Below are 26,681 nucleotides of genomic sequence, written 5' to 3' on the forward strand. Positions count from 1 at the left end.
ACTGAAGACTACCACAGGTTCTCTTTCATGTTTCATGGAGGCTGAGGGGAGGGGTATTCAGCTGCGACAGGCAACTTCACCACTAACTGTCACTAAATCTTACACACTGAACCTTTAAGGGGACTACTACTGAGTGTCATTTTGAGTTTTATTTCCAAACATGCTGAGGCTCTGAACCTTAAGAAGTGGTGGATGGATGGTGTTACATGCAACTGCACACCAAGGCCACTAGATATCGCTGCTATCACACCGCAGTGCCTCCTCAGCCCTCACCTATAACCTGTCAGCTCCGGTGCTGCAGGTAAACTGATGGAGTGATGGGGAGTTGCAGTGTTTTCTGTTTTCACACATCTCCTCCTCTAAACTGGGAAGATCTTTGAAGTGCAGCAGATGTTCGGCTGTGATCTCACGTGCAGTGCAGGGACTACAGAATCGGATTTTCCCCACTTCTCGTGTGTTTTGCATGAAATCCCACCTCGTTCATTCACTGTCACAAATCTGTTTCATGCAATCCTCCGTCTGTCACTCAACACCACGCTTCTTCTTCCTCCTCCTCCTCTTCCTCCTCCTTGCTTGGCATCAGCTTGGTGTGAGCGTGCATGTGTGCGCGCCCACCCTGTTCCAGCTGCTCCCTGTGAAAACATCTCTGGCACAAAGCAGCCGCCTCGACGCGCATCTCGTCCCCCTCTTCCTTCGTTTCTTCGGGGTTTATCTCTGTCTCGCAGGCTCCGGCGACGGCCTTTAATCGCTTTGCGTTTCTTTACCTCTCAAAATGAGTCGGGATGTAATGCCGCCCCGCCGTCGCTAGCTAGGCGGACAAATTCCTCCAACCAGCCCGCTGCTCGCTCCACTCACTGCGGGGTTGGCACCACATTAGCAGAGGCGTCGCTGGGTGAGCTAGCCGGGACTAGCTAGCTAGCGTTCGTAGCCGTCACGTCTGTTTTAGCTAACGTTAGCTAGTGTGGTTAGTTGCCGAGCGGAGGGTCGTGCAATAACTATTATCACTAATGTTAGCTTACTAGCGAGGACTACCACTTTTTTTTCTAGCGTGAACTAGCTTGCTAGCGTTGCACAGAAATCGACCGTTAACGGGTTTTGGATGTCGCGACACTGCCGGTTTCGAACCACGGACTGCGAAGACAGAACTGGAGCCCAGCGACAGGCGGTACCGAGGTAGAACCGGACCACAGAGTGATAATAGGGGGTTCATGGTGTGACGCGGGTATCAAGTGGCTAATCTGTTGCAGGCATTTTCTTTTAACATTAGCCCCGCGCTAAGGCAGAGCATCTCAGGGAGGCCCCGCCGTCTCCCGACTCCCCTCCCCGAGTCTCCAGCGATCTGCCGAGAACACCCGGGTGAAGTCGCAGTTGTTCCCGGCCGGGGGGGCAACTTGACAGCGAGGCCCCTTTAGCTTAGTCTCCCCTCCCCCTCCGCCCCAGTCCCGTCCATCCATCCTCCCTGCCTTCAATCCGTCCAGCCCCGTGCAGACCGCCTCCTCCTCGCCCGAGACAGAAAGCGAGGGACCGGGGGGGATAAAAAAAAGAAGGGGGGAAAAAAAGCAGCGAGCCGTGGGCAAGTGTTTGTCGGGTCCCGTCTGAACCGGGCTGCCACAAGCAGAGGGGATGACTCTGGAGTCCATGATGGCTTGCTGCCTGAGCGAAGAGGCGAAGGAGTCGAAACGAATCAATGCAGAAATTGACAAACAACTCCGCCGAGACAAGCGGGACTCCCGGAGAGAGCTGAAATTGCTGCTTCTCGGTATGTGCCACGCTCATTCTCTCATGTGCTCCCATTTTGATTGTGCTGTCTTGTGTCGCTATGTGCAAGACGAACCTCCTCGGGCCTTCCTGCCGATGCTAACAGATACAGCTAGTTAAGGTGGCTAGCTGAGAGCCTGGTTTCTCTAAGTGAGGAACGCTTGTGACATGATTTGATAAAATAAGTTGAGCTTCCTGGTCCATGTGCATATCTGCGAGAACATGCTAACCCCCCCCACTGTCGCTTTATTCATGTGTGTGTGTGTGTGTGTTTGTGTGTGTGGTGTGCAGACAACGATCGGCTCATTTGGCATTGCTGTTAACTAAGATGTCCCCGTTTACAGGCTAGTTTGACATATAAACCAGCTCTGCAAGCTAATCCCTGTGGTTTGTTAGCTGCTGCTGGTTAACAGGTGAAGATGGTGCCTTGGTTGCGGCAGCAGAAGCAGCTTTGGTTTGCTTTACACTGTTGCTCACAGGGTTGCATAACATTTGTACAACCTGAGGTGCCTCAGTGCAGATCTTGCCTGGAGCTGGTTCATTCCCGTTTATCGGTAATGTCAGTGTGCACCCAGTGTCACAAACCCACCCTCCTAGTGGACAAGGATACTGAGAGATTGGCCCCCTCATCCTGGAGTCTAGCTGAGTAGGTTATCTATTTTTATAGCTGGTGTGTGGGCAGGTGGGAGCTGCTGTTGAACAAGTTGCTCTGCGCTGCATTGATTCATACTTCTGTGGACACAAAGAGGAACATTGGGTTATGCGTTTTCCACTTGTGCTGCTTTCAGGAAAATCTATCGTGTGTGTGTGTGTGTGTGTGTGTGTGTGTGTGTGTGTGTGTGTGTGTGTGTGTGTGTGTGTGTGTGTTGTGTGTGTGTGTGTGTGTGTGTGTGTGTGTGTGTGTGTGTGTGTGTGTGTGTGTGTGTGTGAATTCTAACCGATGAACTTTCAACTGCACGTGCATCCACCAGCCTCTTCGAAGAACCAATTCCAAGTGTGAAAGCTCCTTGGAAGTAAAGCGGGTGCCCATTTTAGGGACAATTAAGAATATCTAGGTTGCATCCTTCGTTTCGAAACGTTTGCTCTCATTTCTCGCCCATCAAAAGCAGCCCTGGTTATTTGACATGTGTGTCTCCTTTCATTTCCCTGCTGAATACCTCTGCTTGGAGAAGTAGGCCACACTAGAGTCACACCGTCGATGGGACATACTCTAATCTGTGTCATACATTTTAATCGCCATTGCGCTTAATTCTACCTGACGGCCTAGGTGAACAGATGGAAAGGGAGGTTATTTTCGTCCAGCAGTTTTAAAAATGGTTTGCTTGTGTGCTGCCATCATATTTCTCTTGCCAGGTGATCAATGAAAGGTTGGATTGACAAAGCGATTCAAGATATTTCGGGATTCAGGCAATCGATTACACGCAGTAGCATCGTTCTCTTTGGAATTGTAATGTGTTCTTATATTGTTTCCAGTCTATCCCTGATTTCGACAGACATCACAAAACAATTATTGAAAGCGTCTGTGTCACAGGCTGACGGCAAACAAGAACTGCAACCAGTCATGCTGTAAGTGGCCCATGCAGTGTGAGTTAAGGCTGTCAGTGGACGCCTGGATAAGGACGTGTAAGGCAGGATTAGTCCAGGTCTTAATAGGCTTGGTTAAACAAATCCGCTGCTCAGACTTTGAGATGTCACTGACTCCTATTATCCTCTGACACTGTTCTCAGGCCCTCAGTGAGCTCTCCTGCCTCTCCTCACCTCACTGGAGGATGAAGACAATCGCAGCTTCTAATCATTTAACCAACCATGTTCCATCAAGTGTGTTTTACAGAACAAGGAAAGCGATACTGTGCATAATGATATTGTGGGAGATATTCTGTCATCAGCTGCATGCAGTTAGGTGCATGTGCATGAGATGGATTGTACGTTTCAGCTTGGCTTGCAGCAACATAACCACAGCTCCTTGCACAGTTTTAGTTGAAAATTATGTGTTTCTGCGGTGAAGACTTTTGTAGCATTAGCAATGAAATATCTCAGTGTGGAGACGTGCTATAATATGTTGTTCAGTATCTGGATTTAAAGTGATTGATGTAGGGTAGACAAAACTCCAGTGTGAGTAGTTGCAACTGTTCTTTGTTCTATTAATTTAATTTAAATATTTTAGCCATGACATTTAAAGATTCAAGATAAAAGTAAAAGGTGATATCTTAAAACAGCTTCTGTTGTCCGTTGCAAATGAAAAGACAATCTGTTAATAGTGATGTAAAGCAGCAAACCTCCTGTGTAGAAGCTGGAACAAGAGAATCGTTGGCATTTTTGCTTGAAAAAGTCAAAAGTTGGCAGTTAGATTCATTTTCGAATCGTTTCCGCTCTGGATTGATGTAATAGCTACTACAATTCGTAGTGTAGTGTTCCCCTAACCGTTTCACTCATTTGTTCGTGTCCACCCTCCCTCTGTGTCCCTCTCCCTTCTTGGCAGAGTTTACTATATGGTCAGGGTACATTGCCATTATTGCCATGTCTCATCCAAACAGGTTCGAGGTTATGCCAGGCAAAGGCATGAGGTTTTCAGACTAAGAAATCCATTAAGGGTGGATGTGAAGGTTAGTTTTGTATGTAAAATCTATCACACCTACATCCTCAGCCACTTGGTCAGAAAACAGTTCTGCCAGGGCTGCAGCAATGCCCGCAGACTGGCTGCCTGTCACTGAGGGCCATATCAGGCCATACCAGCAGCTTCCTGCTCCACAGACCAGTGGTTTGCCTCTACTTGGTCAAAACACAGTGGGCCAGGAGCTGTGGCCTTCGCTGCATAGGGTAAATGAACTGCTGGAGTGAACAAGCGGTCAGCAAAGTGAGATGGAAGGGCGAACACTTCAGGGTTTTCTCAAAGTGCTGATCGAGGTAAACTGTAGGCTCGCAGTCGAGCTGTCAAAGTTGGCATTTGTTTTAGTTTTTTTGCGAAAAATGTGGGTTTCACTTGAAATCCAAGTAACAGAATGTACAGAATCAGCAAAACATCCTTAGAATGGCGTCAGGAAGGCAATTTTTTGGTCATCAAGCATAGAATTTAAGAAATGGGTCCGACTGGGGTAAAAGTTGACTCGACAGCCAAGAAGCTGTGGGCTGCTTGGTAGCACATCATCCCAGACATGGTTTTATAGTACAGTCTTTTCTCAGCTTCTCATAGGTTGACTGTTGATCCCCTCCGTCTCAGCAGAATCTCTTGTTTCCAGGTTAAGACATCCTTCAGAGGAACTGTCTGATTGAACCAAGAAGAGGATCAGGGGTTAGGCTCAGATGTTTATTGCTGACCTTCCTTCGCTTGCCAAGTCATCTAATTTTGATCATATATGGCAATAGAGATATTCTAGCTCTACTCCTCTCTGTGTGTGTGTGTGTGTGTGTGTGTGTGTGTGTGTGTGTGTGTGTGTGTGTGTGTGTGTGTGTGTGTGTGTGTGTGTGTGTGTGTGTGTGTGTGTGTGTGTGTGTGTGTGTGTGTGTGTGTGTGTGTGTGTGTGTGTGTGTGTCTTTTACTGCCAGTGAATGTGGAACTATGTGGATGGTCAGTTATTACTGAAAAAATCTTTATCATGGTCAAATCTAATACCTCTGGATATGGAAATTGTTATGAGACAGACTTTCACAATTTTTTTTAGAAAAGTGATAGTTTTATTATATTAGTGTGAACTGAGAACTGCTAACAAGGATCTCTTTGATAATGGTTATTAAGGAATTGTGACTAAAGCTGCTTTCAGACATTCACTGGACTCCGCAGATCCTTCATATTTTCCCAGAAGGAGGTGCATGTGTGAACACAATTGACAGAGTAAGATGCTCAGCAGTTTCTACAGACTTTATCCGCTTTTACCTCCTAGGATAAAGTCTGTTGAAATCAAGGAGATGTCAATGTGTGAACACAGCAGGGGAGCACCACTGGATTCACCGTGAGCGAGTTGGGGGTTAATGACGCTTCTAACGCGCGACAGATGAAAAAGCGGCTTCATACACGTAGAAGACACCGACAATAAGTCAAGAGAGTTTGTGGTGATAAGAGCTGAAACCAGTGTCCGTGTATTGTCCGTGATTTCCCAAAATTTCCCTTAGGATCAATGAAGTATCTATCTGTAATCTCCACAGCAGAGTAAATACGTCACTTCCTGCCTCTGACTGCTGCACCCGGCTGCTCCACCTCTCGGAAGATTTGATGCTGTTGTGAACGTGTTGTGCATGTGTAAAAGGCAAACTCTGGGTAAACTCCGTAGCCAATTCTCCGGATTTTACCCGGAGGGCATGTCTGAAAACGGCTCAAGCTATGTACTGGATTGGACTTTTTCGCATTCGAAAAAGCGAACTTCTCTCTGGTGAACAAATGTGTATATATATAAATATACATTTTTGGTATTTATCTTCTTTCATGCACCAGTGCAGATATATCTATAACAACCTAACATCAGCCAAATATATATTTTCAGCCTCTAATACACTTTAGTTGTTATTTATTCTCAGTGTAGTATTAAGGAAAGTGGACAAGAATATCTTCGAAGAACAGAACGTGAAACCTGCATCGATACACCTCTATGAAAACCCTTTCACAACATTATTGCAGCCTTCCCAACTCGTGGTTGTGAATGTTGTCGTCATTCAGAAAGTTGCGTGCATAACTTGAGATTTTATAGTGACAATGTGGGAAAGAAATCTGCTTCTCTCCAGTAAAAAACATTTTCTTTTTCTCTCTACTTGCAGGACAGAACGATATAACTACTCACACTACTACTAATAAACAAACATTTATATATCTTGAGACCATATTGAGTATACTGAAGGCCAGGTATGTTTGGCATTTTTGTGGTTATTGCATATCTGTATAAGAATGTTTTTAGAAAAGACAAGAATATGAGGGGAGATAGGTGGGTAATACTTCAAGTTCAGCACTTTAAGGTCGCATGCAGTGCAAAGATTACCTTTTATGTGACTTTGGAGAAACGTTTATTGTTCTGTTGTCCTGAAAAATACATGAAAACCTTACTTATTGGGAAATACATTTGTGCTGTTTCTTTTTTGCTTTCACTCAAGTCTTGAAATTTGTCTTAGAAAAGATGATAGTCTGTGTGTCATGCAGTATGTATGAGGACTTGGAAAAACTGCAGCTACCCTGTGCGATACCTCAGCTTGTATAGAAATATTTGTCATGCACCCGCAATGTGGAGTAATAATTTTCCGAGGGACTGTATGTATGCATGAGCTTGATGGTGAGTGAGTTTCTCCGATTCGGTTAAATTTGTGTAACTCGGTACAATGACCTGTTGCCAGTCAGGATTATTTATAAACTCAAAGTGCACAAGTACAATTAAAGTCACCTGAAGTCAGAGGGTCAACCCTCACTCAGTGATGTAAGAGATGTAAGCATGCAGCGTATGTTCTCCATTACAGAACACATCCAGTGTCTCCATCCAGGCTCCTTCTACGTCTCTGCATGTTTGCAGTAAAGGTTCAAATAGTCACTCTGCCTCAGTCAGCCTTGCACACACTCTTGTCTCTCTCTGTGGCATGGTCTCTTTTACACTCATATTGCTCACTAGTGCACAGTTGAATGCACACACACACACACATTTTTAAATGGGGTCAAGGCTGGTTCTCTGGAGATATGGGGGTGAACGAGGCTAGATGGTGACTGTCCCACATACTGCTGCTAACCCCGGGTCCCCTGACAGGACGGGGACGTAGCCTGCCTCGCTGCCAGGTTCCTCAGCCCTCTCTGCTGACAGGGTGGCATGTTCATTCCTGTTTACTCCCACCAGCTGCTGTGTACAGTAAAGCCCACACTTCTCTCTGATCATACTGTTTCAACTTCTGTCACTTTCAGCTTCTAGTTAGATTTGAAATGATATCCATGTGTACAGTTGTCATTTTTGGAGGATGTCGGTCTGACAATGTGGTTTTGAATTCCAGTGTAGATGCAAAATGTTTTCTGCCCATGTGTGGACGAACAGTGATGTTATCTAATGAAATCTCTGAGCCTCTGTAATAAGTGCTGTGGCTTAAGAAATAATGTCAACATCTAGGATTTGGTTGTTTTTAGTGAGAAGCAGTGCGTGTTGCAGACTAAAATACTGCTGCTCGCTTCAAATCTTTTGTAAAGATTTTTTTTTTTTTTGCTCACCCACACCCACTCGACGAGAACAGCACTCGGGGCATACTTAATGGTGAACAGACAAAGCTGTCCTAAGTTGGTCAAATGAATGTGTGAGTTGCGAGTGTGTTTTTATGTGCAGTGCATGCTATAGCATGTATGGTCAATTTACAGTTCTGAAGCCCACGCACACGGAGCACTCAGCAGAGGCATCGGCACAAAGCAGCAGTGTCATGCCCTGAACCCAACAACAAGCAGCACATGTTGGAAAGCTGCAACAGAAATGAGAGCAGAATCATCCTGTTTAGTTTTTTGTCTTTGAGTCCTATACTGTCTGCATGGCCCAGGTCATTGGAGGAAAAGAGGAAGAAATGGGCTATCACAGTGGAGGTAACATCCATGCCTTGAGGTTGACCACAGGATCCGTGTGTGTCCACAGTTGGTTAGGCAGCTGGTGTGTGTGTTGTGTAGCTCTAGGCTGTCTTGGCTCGATCCCTTTGCATGTCTGAAAGAGGCCAGTTTCCAAAGAGAAATTTTGTGAAAGAGTGAGACCCACGCTTCGTTGCGATTAGCCTTGTGACTGTCTGATTCATGTAGTATCTTTCAAGGTCAAGGCAGACACCTATATGCAAATTTTAAGGTTTTGATAGTACCCTATCCTCTGCTGGACACCGCACAGCATTTGCATGCCCTGTGCCTGAAAGGACAGTTAAGCCAACAGTGTTCATACCATTATATTTATGTGTAATGTTTCATGAAGATTTATTTGGGCTGGGCAATATGACGTCAAATCAATATCACGATTTTCAAACTTTTATCTTGATTATGATTACTGAAAAAAAAAATTATGCATGCGGTTAATTGTCCAGCCCCAAGATTTATCATGATGCTGATAATCAGCTTCTCCTGTTCATCGAAAGTTGTGGCACCAGTGGACGTCACAGAGCGGGTTTAGCAGGAACAGCGCTGCTTGTGCACGAGGTCTTTAGTGGCCTGCCATGCCTGCATATTAAGCATGACGGAAGAATTATAAGATATGAGCGGACCGTGTAAACGCAGCAGGCCCTAGAGACACTGTACTTCCTAGTGAGAACACTCCAACATAATATTGCCCAGTTCCTTACCCTAACCGCAAGCATCACAACTAAATCAGTGTTTCCACTTGGTCTTAAAAAGGTATCAAATTGAATAATCTTAAATTTAGACTTTTAAATATCACGTAAAAATTTGTAAATTTATGTTGTTGGAACTGGCAGATACCCTCCAAATGTCTATTCCTTACCCTACCCTAACCTAACCTGACTCTAACCTGAAGCATAACATCAAGTGTCAGGAGTTTAGGGCTGGTCAAAATGTCCTAGATATCCCAAAATGTCCTCCTCACACCTCAAACTGCTCCCTACCCAGATATAAGTACAAGCGCACACATGGGGACATGGCCAAATAAAGGCGACGCTGCGACAACCTGGGCTCAATCACATCTGCTGCACTAAGACAGCGGTGTGTCAAGTCCATCAGGTGTTGTGTCACAAGCTGACATCAGTTGCGTTATGTAAAAGGCTTATGAAAGCTAGCCTGGCAACAGGATACAGGTGAAGTGTTTGGTGTCTTTACATCACGGATAGCTGTTGCTATTTACATACTGTTTTCATTGCACTGGCTTGTCTTAATTTGGCTATTCACGCCAAGTTTTAATTTTATGCCCATCGTCTCCGTCAGGTTTCTCTTGATTCAGACTTCTAACGCTGTTCCAAGAAACACATCGGCTCCACAAAAGACCAGTGCTGGTGTGTGGGCTGTGTAGTGTACCTTGCACTGTTGCATTGGGGCATAAATCTGAGCTCTTTCTTTTTCTCTTTCTCACACACACTCGTAGCTACCTAGAACAGAAAGTGTTATCAGACCCAAGTAGTGTGTGAGCTATTAAAAGGTGACCTCCTTTTTCTAGGTCATTACCAAAAAAGAATGGATGGATTCTAGTTATGAATATCCAAAATTCTTGACAGAGAGGGATGAGAATGGAGGGGCATAAATCTAGCCTGAGGGAGGCTAGGAGGGGGTTGTGAGGCTAGGAGGGGGTGGGGGGTTGGATGAGCGTGTATCCGACGGGGAGAGCTAGTGAGGGCATGGAAACGGTTGTGGCTGGCGCTGGTACAATCTGTGGAGGAAAAAGGGAAGACAGAGGCTCACAGTGTGTTGTCTGGTGAAAGCGGGACACGACAGTTAAGAGAACATGGTGAAGGGAGATCTTGTGACGGGGGTCACGCGAAATAAATCAGACAAAGTTGTAGAGAGATCCTCTCGCTCTTTGCTGAAACAGTCGGCAGTCACCACCAGGACACTACCGCCGCAGCCCAATACAAAGGATACACTATCTGTACTTGACTCCTTTTGTTAGTCGGAGAATCACACTTCTTATTAGACAACTACCTTGTAGGCAACAGAGTGCAGCATTCACTGTAATGCATTGATTCATCCTGGAGATCTTCTGATGACCTTTATACTTAATAGTCTTAACATGCTCCTGTTCTCCAAAATTGGTCATTTTGTGAGAAGAGAAGATGGAGGAGGGTCATCTTCCCCTTATAGACACAGTGCTGAAATCCAAATTCTGATTCTGGGATTAAGGTATTTCTTCGCGCATCAGCAGAGAAGCGGCTACCTCTGCCAACTGCGCTTACAGTCCTTGGTGTTAGGAACCCCCTGGTACTGACCTCAGACCAGCCCCCCAACCGAGGCCCTTCTCTGTGGTGCACAGAAAGATGAAGAGCACAGAGCAAGCCTGAGGGCCTCATAGTTATATTTACTGTCTGCTACCAAAGAGAGGAGAGAGAAGGGGTGGGTAGGAGGGGTTTAAAAAAAAAAAAGAAAAGAAACAGAAGGAGGGAAAAGAACACAGGAACAAAAAAAGAGAGGGAGACAGGATGAGGGAGACAGGATGGGGTTGCCATGGTAACGGAAATATGGCTGCTCTTCAAAAACCTTGAATGTAGGTGGTGGTGAGATGAGTGTATGTGTGTTTTATTTTTTTCTTCCTCGTCTTTTCCTCTCAGTTTTACAGATATCATGGATGTGCTGTGGCCTTTTGATTTCACTGAGGACTGAGATGCCATCAGCATTTCTTTTTGTTGTTTGGCTGCCTGAGGGTGGCGTTTCTGGGCACGTACAAAAATCGTACAACAGAGGACTTGTGTGAAATGTGGGTTAGGCCCTACAGACCCCCCTCAGCAAGTGGGGGGTTATTTGGCAACACTGTCGATCTTGTAAAACAAGGGAAAACAATTGAAAACAAGTGTTTTACTGAATTCAGAGATTGTGATCCTTTGTGATGTTTTGGCTCAAGTTGAAACGGACAAACTGTTTTGACTGTGCATTATAATCCAGTTATATCTTGGGCTCATTTAGCATATGAGTAAATATGGAAACCTGACACCTCTTGGGTTATTATGTGATCTTACATCCAGATATGGACTCAGGAGAGCAGAGGAGGATCACTGAAGGAATGCAGCCTCTTGACAACGACCCCTGCTGTCACCTTTTGGCAGAGACAATTTAATGTTAATGTAGGACGAGTTGTCTATATCCTCATTAAATTAGCCTGTACCCCCCCCCCCCCTACCCCGACTTGTCTCTCTTCCTCGACCTTCTTGAAAATATTTCTGATTCTTTCCAAACTCTCCGATAACATCCTGACGTCGCACAAAGAAGCTTTCACATATTAGCAGTCGTAACCAGTTTAGTTAATCAACTTGGAATCCCAGCGGAGGGATTTCATAACGTGTGAAACTGACTTAAAGGGACATCTGACATTAATCGAGTTTTGAGAGGCATTAGGCCATTACTTTGACTTCATTTGTACAGGTTGTGCGGATTTGCTGAGCTTATTGATAAACAGAAATTAATGAACACGGATTAAACATCAGATAGATGCAGATTGTTCTTGGATGTCTTCAACTGGCATCAAAGTTTTTGCCTTTCATGGAGCATCTGTCTTTGGTCACAGATTTGGCTTTTAGTCGTTTGGCACAAATGAGGATCCTGAATTCAAAATGAGCTCTCCGCTTATATGAGGGGACAGGGACTAGCCCCTTGTAGGGTTTGGTAATAAAGATAACTTTTTCTATGACATATCATTTTAATTCTCAATATTGGTATAGGTATATATTTTTGGGCACAGGTACCAGTACCAATATATGGGAGTAAAATATTTCCAACCCTGATATAGTTTATTTCATTGCATATCTATAAGCCGACCCTGAAATGTCTGTGAAAGGCTTATATCCCTGATTTTTATCGGCCAACCAATAAATCAGTCTGGCTCCACGCAGTGCACCATTTTAGTTCCATGGTGGAAAAGAAAAGCAGTTTAATGCAGAAGGCCTTCAAAACATTTTCCAACCAAATAAGTTATGTTGTTGAGTTTTATGTTGAAACGGTTTAAGAGGTCTTTTTTTAATCTCTTGATGAAGATGCAACATATACAGAACTGTACAACTGTCAATAGGCTGCCTCATGAAAGTCTGTATACTGGACAAGGAAGAAACACAAGGTTTCTCAAGAATATCTTCTGTACTTGCTTTTCTTCCTCAGATGCTGTAAATCATTTAGAGTCAGCTCAAGTGTGTATGAGTGTGGCTGCATTTTTTAAAAACTTGATCAACAACCAACATGGCATATCATCTAAAAACCTTTCTGTGTAGGATGCTCCACTTTTTGTGTTTAGTTGGTATATTTCTTTATGTTTGGTGTAATAGTTAAGTTAAAAATGATTTAACATCCTGCAAATACTAGCCTTTCATGTTCATTTATAATTCATCTACGCTACTTAGGCGACCAGATGAAGTGCACTGTGGCCAATATAGTTATTTTTTGCAGATTCTTTTCCCTCTGCAGGTATGATTTAAAGTTGACCGACCATTGTCTTTGGTTGACAGCAGCATTATCCTTCACTCTGTTAGTGTGAAAACCTTTGTAATGTATTGAAACTTGCTTCAGGGAATGGATTCTGCAAGTTTATGAGGAATGCCACTTTTCTGATTGCTATCTCATTCTTTGAAGAGTATCTTATCTCACCGTCTCTCACTATTTCTTTCTTACTTTCTCTTGGTACTCGGGATGTGATGACAGACTAGATCTTACGTGCCTCTCTCTTGTCTCGGTCGCTAACTCTTGTGTTCCATGTTGTGTTCAGGTACGGGAGAAAGTGGCAAGAGCACCTTCATCAAGCAGATGAGGATCATCCATGGAGCCGGATACTCAGACGAGGATAAGAGGGGCTTCATCCGGCTTGTTTACCAAAACGTCTTCACCTCCATGCAGGCCATGATCCGCGCCACCGAGACCCTCAAAATCCCGTACAAATATGAACAGAATCGGGTAAGTTCTGACCCACCAAAATATGAGCAGGAAACAAATTTTATATCCTGTCAATCCTCAATCCCCTTTGATTATTTTAAATGTGTGCTTACTGAATTTTCTACACTGTACTAACAGGCTAACTGCACAATCAGAAAAAGGCAACATTTTTAAAGAAGCCCCAGGACATAATATACATCTGAACCCTCCAGATAATAATGTTTTAGTATTTGTACATAGGCATGTTTTCTAATCAGTCAAATTACTAAAAATAAACTCCTTACCGGCAGTGTGGGCACAATACAACAGCATAATTATAGTCTATGCTACAGTGGATTTCAGTTCCAGTCCACAGAGGCCTGCTAGTCTTTTATTTTGAAGCTCTAACTGAGGACTGATTTACACCTAGGATACAAGATGAATGTTTCCGCTATTCAGTTAGACAGAAACCACAAGTGCGGTGCTTCGTAAGGATCATTTCATCATTTTGACCTCTCCTGTCTATTTGTTTGTTCGTTGGTTTGCTTGTAAGAGAAATGAGACATAAACAACTTAACGGATTTCCACAAAACTTAGTGGAAGGATGCTGTCCGTGTCAGGGGAGAACACATACAATTGTTGGTGCATATTCAGGATTTTCTTTCACTTTCTTTAACATTGTGGTATAGGACATTTTTTTACTATTTTCCCAGGGAATAATTCATTGATATTGATGAAAAATTTAGGAGACTTATACTGTATCTGAGTGTGTGAAATTTGTGGCAGCTTGATTGAATATAAAGGGACTATTGGGCGTTGGCGGAAGTATGTGCTCTACTTAGTACCATCTTAGTTTGTGGATTGTGAATCCTTTCTTTTTAAGACACGGATAATACATTGGCAGACATTCTTCCCAATTATTATCTGACGTTTTCATATAAATACATGTCAATCTTGCTGCTCGTTTTAGCCTGTGTGTCAATCTACAACCCCTCCCTCTGTTATTTTTCCCAGACCAACTGTGTGTTTTAGGTCTTTCATTGGAAAACTCATTTTGTGGACATGAAGTGATCTTTGGAATAAGTGAAATAAATGGGTGGTTAGGATCAGCCAACAGGTCGAAACAAAAGCTATCTACAGATACAGAAATCTAAAATATCTTTGGATGGAAATTTGAGGAAATGTATGATTGAATGGTTGTGTTTTGTTTTTCTGTCTTTTTGTGTCCCTATCTCATTATCTTTACCTCTTATATGATTTCCAGTCTAATGCCATGATCGTGAAGGAGGTGGACATTGAGAAGATCGCTGGGTTTGACAAGCCCTACATTTCAGCTATCAAATGCCTGTGGTCCGACCCGGGGATCCAGGAGGCCTACGACCGCCGCAGAGAGTACCAGCTGTCTGACTCTACTAAATAGTACGTTGGTCTGTGTGTTTATTTCGTTGTCTGTCTAGGTTTTAACAATGGTATTTGTGTGAATGTCTGACACAATCTGTGTGTGCACTTGCATAATTGTGTGTATATGATGTTGGTTTGGGAACTGAAAATTACAAACTATTGGATCCTTCATTGTGCATATTAGCTATTGCAGAATTTGCCATCGGCCAAGATAAATGCTGATGTTTGCCAACATTTTATTCGGATCTTTCACAAATCTAAATTACAAAAATAAAATAAGATAACTTGTCCTTGTGATAAAATCAAATATCTCTATTCCCAAACCACTGCTGAGCAATCAGGTTTTACGTAATAATTAATATGTGAATTTGTGTTTCAGTCGCAGGCTTCCTTTGGGGAGAGTCAATTGGGGACAAAAGCTGTGTTCCCAATTGGATAAAAGCATATTTTATGGCTCGGTGGTTAAGGTTAGGGTCAGACAAGTAGTAGTTATGGTTAGGGTTACAGTAAGTCTCCAGGAAATGAATGCAAGTCGATGTCAAATGTTTGTGTGTTTGTAGCAACCACATATGCATGCAGGGTTTGAAAACAACAGTTCTCAGAGTAATGAGGGCGTGTTTGGATTTGTGGCTGGTGGCAGGTTGTGTATATATGTTTTGTGTGTAATTGCATGTCTAAAATTACCTTGTGGGTTTTGTACTGGGCAGGGCAGCACATTAACCTTTTGTCTGCACAAAGTGTTGACTGACAGATTTCAATATTCACCTCATTTATCTTTAACAATGCCTTATGAAGAATATACAAGCCACTATTTTGCGTTAAACTGTTGGTTATTTCCCACCATGGTTCAGTTATGATATATATTTTCTAGATAATTTTGAGTCACCGAGGTTCCTTATAGCTGAGAGGACTTGAGGGTCTGACCTGCACTTCATGCTGTTAGTCAACCAATAAAAGGAGCAGAACGGTGACTAAGTTAATGTGGACACCAATAATCTGACTATTGACCTTATTCTGAATAAGACACATGAGCTGCTAATAGGATATTCTGATCATACTCCTGTTTACATGTTAGAGAGCACAGTCTGATTAGGACTCCAAGTATTTTGTTTCTATCTAAAAACGAATCTTAAACTCCTCGTTATTTTTCCATATTGTTTACACTTGGACGATGTCACAAAATGTAGTGAAAACTCCAGCAGGACGTAATAATGCAATTAAGATGTATATATGTCTACATAATGTGACTAAGATCAGAATACCTTACTGGAATCAAATCCATCATTGCTTATTCATACTTTGGCCTTATTCGAGTTAAAATAATCAGAAAATGCTGTTTACATGACGGTGTCTTATTCAGACTATTGTCTTAATCTGGTTAATATTGGAAGATTGGTATCCATGTAACTGTCTCGTGACAATGAAGCCATGGTCTTGAATTGATCAAAATACACAAAGTCCATTCTGAAAAAGTCTCCATTTCTTTCCCTTTTCTTAATGCAACCTACCATGATTTATATTAAAGTTTGAGGCTTGTGTTTACTGTCTGAATGTCAGCAGTGAGGGATACTCTCCTAACCACAGATTAGAAAATGACCAATGTGTACACCCATTGTTTTTCCACTCAAATGTGTCAACCTCCTGTTCTGTGGTTGTGTTTGCAACAATTACATTGTGATGATTTATGACAGGAGGAGCAATTGCCAAAGGTACTTAACTCACTTTTATAGTGCCCCCTGGTTGTGATATCTCTGAACTACAGTTAGATGTTACTCCAGGTCTACATGCATGCAGGTGTGCTTGTGTGGTTTGTAAATGTTTAAACTATGTATTTTTCCTGCATGTTTATGAGTGAGGGGAATGCAAGAACAGCATTTAATGTCTTTGTTTCAGTATTATCCACACTGTTCATGTATATCTCCAGTTACCTTAGCGATATAGACCGTGTGACTGCGGAGGGATACGTTCCCACCCAGCAGGATGTGCTGAGGGTCCGTGTTCCCACAACGGGTATAATAGAGTACCCATTTGACCTGGAGAATGTCATCTTCAGGTACCCCCAAGGCACCAGGACTGTAGCATCACCATGGGTAGAGGACATAAACCACTAATGACTGTCGGAATATTAACCCATCAGTTCAGAGGTGGTCACTTCAAGATGGTCTCCATTTTAAAACATAAAGGAAAAAGGGAAATTATCAAATTTTATGCACCCCAAATTACTAGTTTAGAATGAAAAATACAAATGCTGCTACGTTTAGATAAAATGAGCCTTAGGGCCGTGATGGTTAACCTGATCAGATATCAGTGGTTTGTGTCCAGCACTGTGCTGAGGTTCTGACCCCAGGATTAAAACCTAAGGCCAGACATGTTGCACTGACACATGTGGGGAGCAGCCACCAAATACAAGAGGAAGAAGTATGGGACTGTGATGTCAAAGATCCTCCAGGAAGCTGTTATAAAATCTGTGATGACAGTTTGAAATCTAGTAGATTTTAAACTTTTCACAAGTCTCCTGCTATCTTTGAGGTCACACTTGTCCGAATCTTGTTTATCGTATTCCAGGTGCTGCTGCTCCTCCTGCTGAAGTCACTGCTACTTTACTGTCACTGACGCCACTTCACTGTCTGCAACATAAGCCACTTGACCGCACTGCAAATTGTTAATTTAAAAAGCGAGTCAAGTAAAGTCAAAGTCTTACATTGGTTTATGAATGCAGAGTGTTGGTGGAGCAGTTACTCACTAACACCCCTTTTTATCTGAGATGTGGCCTTTTCTGTGACGCTTCCTCAACAGGACTGATCTGCACTTCCTGGAATGGCAGGGGGGTTGTGGTAATTGCCTGTCACGCTTTATATAACTGTTTTCCTGTCTTGTCTTTTTTTTTTTTCTCTTTATCTCTCTTCTCCTCCACCGGGCTGCCTGTAGTTATCTTACCGATCTGGATCGTGTTGCTGATTGCAACTATCTTCCCACGCAGCAGGATGTGCTCAGGGTGCGCATCCCCACTACAGGAATCATAGAGTACCCCTTCGACTTGCAAAGCATCATTTTCAGGTAGAAAGATGCCGCACATGACCGAGTCCCTCCATGTTACATGGTGACATCATTAACTCATAAGTCATCTGTTGTGTTTTTTGTCCAAAGCCCAACTTATAATTTTTTTTCCCTCCGCATTAATGAACTTTTCACCTGTATCTTTAGTGTCTACTACCCATTCCTACTATTTAAAGCTCCTGTCATAAAAATGACGTCCTTAGTGTTTTACAGGCTTCTCATAGTCTTACGCTTTCTTCTTCCTCCTCCTGCCACCAACAGCAATCATACTACACGTAACGCAACACCCTAATGAACATGAAGTCCTACATTCTGGTGCCCGCTCTGTAAATGGGTCACCTCCTCCTCTCCTCTCCGGCTGGCAAAAGAAACGAGGTCGTCCTCTCCGCGGTGGAGGAATGTTATTTTGGGCAGCAGGTCCTGCAGGGCCTATATTGGCCCCGGGTCTCTGTGGACCTCAGTGGACTGGGCCACCACCAGGGGGCATCCATGCATCGTGAACTGTGCGTTTTTTCTCAAAGATGACATTGCACCTGGTCTGGAGGTTTCATCTCCGCATCCCGGGATGCATTAAATATTGCATTTTTTTTTTTTTTTTTAAACGAACGTGTTCCTGACGTATACGATTTTACTGAATCGGTTGTCACAAATGAAAGTTTAATGAAACTGGGGCCCTAAACTCCCTGATGAGTGAGGGGTGACCTTATCAAGGAGAAACCTGTGGAGGATTCATGGGTATTATCAGTCAGATTTGCTCTTCATGAATAGCTTCAGCTGACGCCAGCCTGTCTGCCTGCAGACATGAGCTGAAATCAGTTTTCATCTGAGTTTTTGCTTCGTTAATTGTTAGTCCATCTCTTAAGCTGCAGTTTTCTGAGCTTATAGCTTCTCATTAGGTGATGCAGGAAGCGCCCTGCCATGGAAAGGATCCCACCATCAGAGGTGCCCCCTGTACCTTTCATTGACATCTCAACACTGCCTCCTGTCCTGTGTCTGTCCTCTCCTTTGTGCCTGTACCCGTCTCCATCTCTTCTTTTGTCCTTTATTTTATGTCCCGCCTTTTTCCCCCCATTCATCTTCTCAGAGTGCATTTCAAAACTTCACGGTTGTTCTTGCTTGGCGTTTTATCACACACACACAGAGCTGTCCGACAAAGCTCTCTAGTAGACAAAGGAAGGCTTTAGGATTCCTTCACTTACACCGTATCACATAAAAAGGGGTATAGACTGATCTAGTGTCAGATGTGTTGTTGACTCTGACCAGATTGATGCCACTCAGTTTAAGAATTCCAGTATGTCCTTCAAGAAGAAAAGTTGCCTACACACAGCCACTGGTGTGTTTCCACTGCACTTAGCCAGGTTTTTGATTTTTGCCACAAAAAAAATTCCCCGCTCTTCCGAAATGTTGAATTGACATTAAACGGACTGAAAATAAAAAGATTTCTTAAACTGAGTGGTTATCCTTTTAAAACTGATTCTAGCTCTGTCTTAAGTGGGATGCTTTCATTTTCACAGGGACTTGCATGACTCACTTGTAGCATATTGAAAAATTCACATTTGTTTCTAGTTTATTTGTAGCTTGTGTAGTTTCTTTTGCCAAATATAGAGAGCTCGACTGTTTAGTTCCTCAAGGAAAAAAAGTTGTGACTTTTATGAATCCTCTTAAGGTTTTGAATCCATCAGGTGTTAATTGTTCAAAAATAGGACAAAAAAATGGTCAGGGCCCAAAATAAATGATATTTCCACTTCTGATGTCTTTTTCCATGCAAGTAATAATATTCTTTCATGCATCCCAGGATAGAAGACTGTATTTCTATTTGGGTCATGTGCTGAAAGTGTTTAAGGAAGACACACCAGCAAATATTGTCAAGCCTGTGGGACTTGGAACAAATCAGAGCCAAAATATTGAGTTGCAGGGTTCATAATATGTTACTTAATCTATCATGATGGATTCAAACCCATAATTGGAAGGGTTAAAAGCTTGTTTTGGTCGCCCAAGCTTTGCAACTAGATCACTACACATAAACTAGGAACCCAGGATTTGTTTGATGTGTTTTTACCCTTTTGCTTCTTCATTTGTTATCATCCTCTTCACATTCATCCTACCACCAGGATGGTGGATGTAGGGGGTCAGAGGTCCGAGAGGAGGAAGTGGATTCACTGTTTTGAGAATGTCACCTCCATTATGTTTCTTGTGGCGCTGAGTGAGTACGACCAGGTCCTGGTGGAGTCAGACAACGAGGTAGGTTGACAGAAACGCGGCTCGTTTTTCATGTTTGTCGTACAGTATCTACAACACCTTTTATAAACATTATTTAATAAAAAACGATTAATATATATAAACTGTATCTTTACACAAATACAGCGTTTGTATACGTAATTTTGTGTTGTAAAATTGTACACATTTCTCACACTTGTCTTGCACCGTTTTCTGTCTCCCCACACACACCAGAACCGTATGGAGGAGAGTAAAGCTCTGTTCAGGACTATCATAACCTACCCTTGGTTTCAAAACTCCTCCGTCATCCTCTTCCTCAACAAGAAGGACCTGCTGGAGGAGAAGATCTCCTACTCACACTTGGTGGACTATTTCCCCGAGTTCGATGGTGAGATCATCTCTTAATTAGTCTGAAGTTGGATTTGATTGACCTAGAGACAGTGTCGATGTAAAGTGCTGTTTATGTATCCATCTTTTTTACGTCTATGTGATACTTAAGCTGCGTTCACGTTTCCGTTTAGTTTCACATGGTTTTATACCTGGTTTAGACCAAGCAACCAGACTGAGAAAAGGTGGGTGTGTGTCCGCTGCCAAGTATACTCTGGTTGTCTGTATGAGAACAAAGCATCACAACCAAAGGGTTTTGTGAATGATTATAACTATTTAATCAATCTCCTGACCTGTATGAGCAATGAAACTAACAATGACTTTCATTACTTATTAATTAACTTGAAAAATTGTTCAAAAGACACAGTTCAAGGTGGCCTCCGAAAATAGAAACACAAGGTGCCGTAAAAACGTTTTGACACTACTGGAGTTAGATTTTCCTCATGTGGGTCCAGTTGGTGCTCATGATGTCACATGAAACAGACCAAAACTAAATGCACCAACAGATCAACACTACAGGTGTGAAACTGAGTGTGATACAGACATAGATATTACAACACATTGTAACAGTCCTTGCGATGGGAACTATCATGTTTACCTGTTCTAATCTGTCTTTTATATTTAAGGTCCCCAGAGAGATGCACAGGCAGCGCGGGAGTTCATCCTCAAGATGTTTGTGGACTTAAACCCCGACAGCGACAAGATCATCTACTCCCACTTCACTTGTGCCACGGACACTGAGAACATCCGCTTTGTGTTTGCAGCTGTCAAAGACACCATCTTACAGCTCAACCTCAAAGAGTACAACCTGGTGTGAGGGCTCACGTACGACGCACATCTCCTCCCCCATTGCACAAATGCACACCTCTCCCGGAGTGTGCGCTCAGCTCCACATGCATCAAACAACACACACACACACACACACACACACACACACACACACACACACACACACACACACACACACACACACACACACACACACACAGGACCCTTCCTTTCCTCCCCCAGTGCAGTACATTCACAGATCCTCCCATCTGCAAATGCCGCCCCTGCTCTTTCACCATAGCTCACCCTCTTCTTCTTCACTTGGCAGCTTGTTGTGTCAGAATCCTCGCTCCTCGCAAAGCTGCTCCGTGTGTCAGTTAAGGCCCCGGCTGCCGGCTCTGGCACATTTCATCTGGCACACAAACCTTTCACACGGGCTGTACAGTGACTGAAGGGGACTTTGGTGTGTGTGCGTCTGTGTGTGCGTTTGTGTTTGGGGCAGCATTGACTGGCAAGGAGCTGTGTTTGGGTGACCAGCGGCAACAAACCTCTTTTGCCCTACGGAGTTGACGGTGAGGTTGGCGGTTTGAGATCAGATCCTCTGTCATCTCCTTTCTGAGCCCCTGCCGGCGTGGAAGGAAGCGAACACTGCATCTCCTGAAAACACCCAAGGACCAGTGGCTGGACGCTGAAGGACAGATACTGCAGAGCGAGTCGTACAGGATGTGAGGACACAAGGGGATGAGGCTGATGATTCTGTCTCCACCTCGCATCTATGAATGTACCCACCAGAGTGAGCATCGCAATTGAGAAAAAACAAAAGGAAAAAAAATAGAAATATATATTATGATGTAAATGCATATATAAACACACTTAAGACAAAAAGCATGAGAGGGCAAGACATAGCTAATCAAAATTTATTCGTTGCTGAGATTTATAAAATGTTTTTAATGATAGAGATCTGTTGCTACTTCTATTAAACGGATAATGGCTACATGGGACGGCGATAAGAAAAGGGGAGAAAATCGATTAAAAAAATTAAAAAAAAAACTTTTAAACAAAGACATCTTAAAAAGAAGCCGCCAGAAATTTACTTGACATAAGGATCATTTTAAGATTTCTGTAATTTTGTGTTTAAGTTAATCACATGGCTTCCCTCCAGATGTTTTCTGTATGGATTCACATGGACAATCTTCCGTGTGACCTCCGCACTGATATACAATGACCCCCCCCCCCACCCCACCCCACACACCCTTAGTACAAAAACACCTGTAGCGGGTGAGAGGACCCTGCTCTCCACACAGGCGCTGCTCTGATTGGTGGAAGCGAATATAGAGGGTAATGCGAGGTCATCAGTGCGCATCACCCCACAGAGCACATCTGCAGCTCGGGCTGCAAGTAGCTTATTCAACAAAATAGAAGCTGTAAATTAAACGCGCCCTGGGTGTGTGAGTAGAACCCATGTGGTAACATCACTGATGACGTCACACCTTGCGTCACTCAGCCGTCCAATCAGACACACTTCCTGATGGTGACCTAGTCATCCATTATATCGGGATGTGCCTCTGTTAATTTTTTTTTTTTTTTTTACTGTATAGTCACTTTGTTTATAAAGTGCTGTTGAGTGGTGAGAGGAAGGGGAGTGGGGGGGCTATGATCCTTTCACAGAAAACGCACTCTGAAGTCTGCTAACGTTGTTTGTGTATATTTGTTTGTAAATACATATACACAAAAACACTCCTGTACAAAAAAATGCTCTGTGGTACACCATCTTTGGCAAAAAACAAACAAACAAAAAAAACAACAAAAAAAAATCTTAACTTCTTTTGTTAGCACACAGTTTTTCTTATGGATTTATGGTAGTATTGATACTGTGATTATGGATTTTGTTCACTTGATTAATAGGACTACGCAGAGCTGGGTGGTGCTGAGGAAACGATCGGCACGGAGCAATAGTCAGAGAAAAGACGTTCCTCCTAACCAGCCTCACAACTCCACACTACTGCAACAGCTCTGCCGCCAGAGTAATACAAACTAGGGCTGGTTTAAAAAAAAAAAAACTTCACAGTATGGTGACAAGATGATTTTAAGAGTAATTAAAGACTTTTTTTTTTTATTTATCTAATTTATGGACCAGGTTTGAAGGTGTTGTTAATTTGACTGCTTTTGATTCTGTCATGTTGAAGTGCTCCTTTTCTCACGGCGGAGCCTACTTGAGTCTGAACTGCTGTAAAAAAAAACAAAAAAAAAACACGAATGTCTGGTATAGTAAGGACTTTATCTCTGCTTTCTATTTCTTATCGCGACATTTCCAGTTGTACTTGCCATCACATCTCCATCCATCTGTAATACTCTTTGGTTTCTTTAGAAGCCCTCACATTTGTTTTGTTAGATTTAAAAAGAAAAAAAACAACAAAAAAAACCAAGAAACTCGTATTTCCTCCTGGTTTATAGACGCAGCGCTGTAATGCATACCTAGAAAAATGTACAGTACGAACGTAGGTGGACTTTTTTTTAAATCAGTGATTGAAGACCCCCCGCGGTCCATGCTTGCTATTTGTAATTTAACACAAAAAAAAAAATTCTGTTGTCAGTTTTTTTGCATTGTTAATTTCCAGTTTTTTGAGGCTTGCTTTGATAGTGCCAGTGAAGTGCAGATACTTTTTTGGTCTTTGACCTTTTCTACAGGTGACTTATCCTTCATCATCATTAAGGGCTATCACAGTGCATCAGGCATCAGACAGTGGGGGGTGGAGTACAGGACCACAGAGAACCAAGTCATCCACTTCCTCTTTATACACGGAGGTTACTCGCAGTATGTGTTCTAAGAAGTATAGGCAGGGTGTTAATGCAAATATAAGGTGTGTGTAGAGAGCGTTTACCAACACTAAGCAGTTTTCTTTGTGTTTTTTTTTATTTTTCATGTATCTGGCCCTTCGGTGGGTTAGGTGGACCCAGTATCTGTCTCTCTGACCGTCACTACTTCACGTGTGTTTGCACTGGTATCACAGTGTTACCTGTAACGCCTCTTGCAGTGTAGAAACACGTGTCACTAAAAGACACTGCTAACCAGGACAAGTGTTGCATTTTCCAAGTATATGAGTTGTACCTCATGATAGCCAAGAAGTCGTAATGGTCATACTGGTGTTTGTGTATTTTAACCCATTAACTACAATTCTTAAGCTTCGTTGTTGAGCATTTTTGCAGTTAATAGTTTGAGTTCCTATAGTCCGGGCAGCTTCTGGTTTCTATTAATGCCACTAAGGTTTGTGGGTCTCCTTTTCCCCCTTTTTGTCAATTTTTTGTTGGTTCTGTGATATTTGTGGCAGTAATGCAGTGAGCAGCGATGCTCTCAAAGAAGCTCTTAAAGCTTTTAATTGGTCGACGATAACATATCCTAGAACTGCATCAATCCTTACATCAAAGTAAAAGGAAAAACTGCCTCTTAAATCCCCAAATCCGGAGTTTGTTTTCAGAACACAAACACATCATGTACCAGTGATGCAAGGATCCAACTCCTCTGATATCTCAGAGAATCTGCTGGTACCCAGTACTGATGCAACCCTCAGTGTGAGCTGCTGCATTGGGATCATTTTATTTTTAAGTCACAGCTCAGAGATTACTGTGACATTATAAACAGAGTTTTGTTCAAACTTAAAGGAAACACTACAATGAAAGACTCTGACAAAGAAACTGGATGTGGATGAGTTTTGTTTGGCCAAGACCTGATCAGCTCAATTTTTATTGTGATGAAACAAACCACAGGCTGCCTGGAAGATGGGAAATCAATCTTTAACACCTAACACAAGGTTTGAACACCATCCAAGTTAATGGGGCTAAAATATATATTTTGAATAATGCCAGTGTGTTCCTGAACTGCCATTTTGTCTGCTGTAAATGACACTTAACCTTGTTTTGCGGAGGAAGCAGACCGCCATCCTTCAGACAGCTGTCATAAAGAGGGCCTGGATGCCAGTATTTAAGTGGAAAGATTATACCAGTATGATTACCCAAGTATTTATCAATGGTTGTGTTGAGATTTACTGTGTGTTGAGTGCAGCTTACTTTAATAGTGACAAAACTGATGTATTTTTAAAACTTGACACTACAACTCTGGCACATGGTGAAGGGCTGACTGGCTTTTTAGTGTGGGTGTGGTAGTTTGTTGGCAGCCCGTCGTTGCAGTGTGTTAACACATTATCTCACCGTACAGGAGCTGGAAAGAGGGAAGGCAGCCGCGTGCGACACTTAAATCTCCTTCTCGCTCTTTCGTTCTCGTCCGTTTTTTGGAGCATTAACCAGCGAAAACACTGGACTGGTTTTTCACTACAATTCTCTCTTATTTATTGCCTCTCATTGCCTTGAATAACGACAGATGGCGTTCCCGGCCCGATGCGGTTTCAAAGCGTGCTGTGTGACCTTGTGGCGACCGGGAGCTGTGTGATGTCCCCTCCTGTGGGCTAGTTGGAATAGGTGGAATCAAACTTATCCTTTGGACATCAGTATGAAGTCGGTGCATTTTCATAAACTTAACCTTGCGCCCCCCCTTTTTTTTTTGTGTGTATGTTTTTCATTTTTTTCTCTGTGTACGATAAGAAGACATTACCAGAACACTATTATTTAGGACCACATGATTTATTTTTCCTCACTCCAATGAAACCTGGAGGTCAGTTGTGTAGTGTTGTATAAAATACTGTTTTTTTTTTTTTCCTCTTTATTTTGTATGTAAACCAAATGTAAATTATGTATTATACTGAGTGTGCCAACCCCACTCTTTATCTAGAGCCAGGCTCTCTCTTAAGTGCCAACGCTGTGGTCATCATCAGAAGGACCACCGCCCGAGATGGTCTCCCCTTTTTAAATAAAACACACCAGAGACTAAAAGGATAAATGATTAAGTACAAAAACACTTTATTCTGTATTTAAGATTGAAGATTTAAAAGATAATCTGCTGTTTATTTGTTTTTTTTTTAAGAAACTGTAATTACAATTGCATGTGCTGTTTATTTTGTGTTGGAAGTGAGGGCTTGGATGTTTTCATTGAAGCAGAGCCCTTAATAAAGGGGGTTCGATCAGTTGGTTATTATCGATTATTGATTTACATAACTCTTGCCATATTTTTTTTTTAAATGTGTTTCATGTATTTGTTTCAACCACTGTTGCCTGATCCTCATTCAAACATGAACATGACTTACGATCATTATCGCCTTCTAAGAGAGAAACATAATGACAAGGTATCTGTTTTAAATTGAAATAAATTTGTTCCTATACTTGCTGATGGTGTGAACGTTGAGTGGGTTTCATGATGTTTTTTTGTGTTGTAAAAGTCAAATCTCGAGTGGCTGAAATTTCTTTATTTTTCTGTCTTAAATCATAGAACAAAAAACTCCTGTCACATATGGCTGTCTTTGTTTATTTTACTCAAGTGTTATCCGAGAAGATGTCTCTTTTTCCTCAGATGGCCACGTCCTGGGACGTTTGGTTGGTTCTGATCCTGTTTTCTCTTCTCATAAATGTCATATTATATCATGGCCGTAGTAGAGCTTGATTTGTTTACAACTCTGACCGCAGAGTTGTAAACAAATCAAGCAGTGAGGCCCATGAGTGGATGATTATAAACTTTTAT

General features: G+C 42.6%; 1 protein-coding gene across 2 annotated transcripts; it reads left to right on the top strand.

The window, feature by feature from the left end:
- The first annotated feature begins 332 nt into the window (after positions 1-332).
- Positions 333-26,330, top strand: gna11b (guanine nucleotide binding protein (G protein), alpha 11b (Gq class)). 2 transcript variants are annotated; one of them, XM_035168198.2, is made up of 8 exons: positions 333-1,759; positions 13,083-13,267; positions 14,490-14,644; positions 16,551-16,679; positions 17,555-17,683; positions 19,795-19,924; positions 20,135-20,288; positions 20,914-26,330. In XM_035168198.2, exons 1-8 carry the CDS (start codon positions 1,624-1,626, stop codon positions 21,102-21,104), a joined length of 1,209 nt encoding a protein of 402 aa, XP_035024089.1. In that variant the 5' UTR covers positions 333-1,623; the 3' UTR covers positions 21,105-26,330. The 2 variants fall into 2 exon arrangements, with proteins under 2 accessions (XP_035024089.1, XP_035024088.1); XM_035168197.2 differs by lacking the exon at positions 16,551-16,679 and having other exon boundaries at positions 352-1,759.
- The last annotated feature ends 351 nt before the right edge of the window (positions 26,331-26,681 follow it).

The sequence above is a fragment of the Hippoglossus stenolepis genome, chromosome 10 (genome assembly GCF_022539355.2).
Source record: "Hippoglossus stenolepis isolate QCI-W04-F060 chromosome 10, HSTE1.2, whole genome shotgun sequence".
NCBI lineage: Eukaryota > Metazoa > Chordata > Actinopteri > Pleuronectiformes > Pleuronectidae > Hippoglossus > Hippoglossus stenolepis.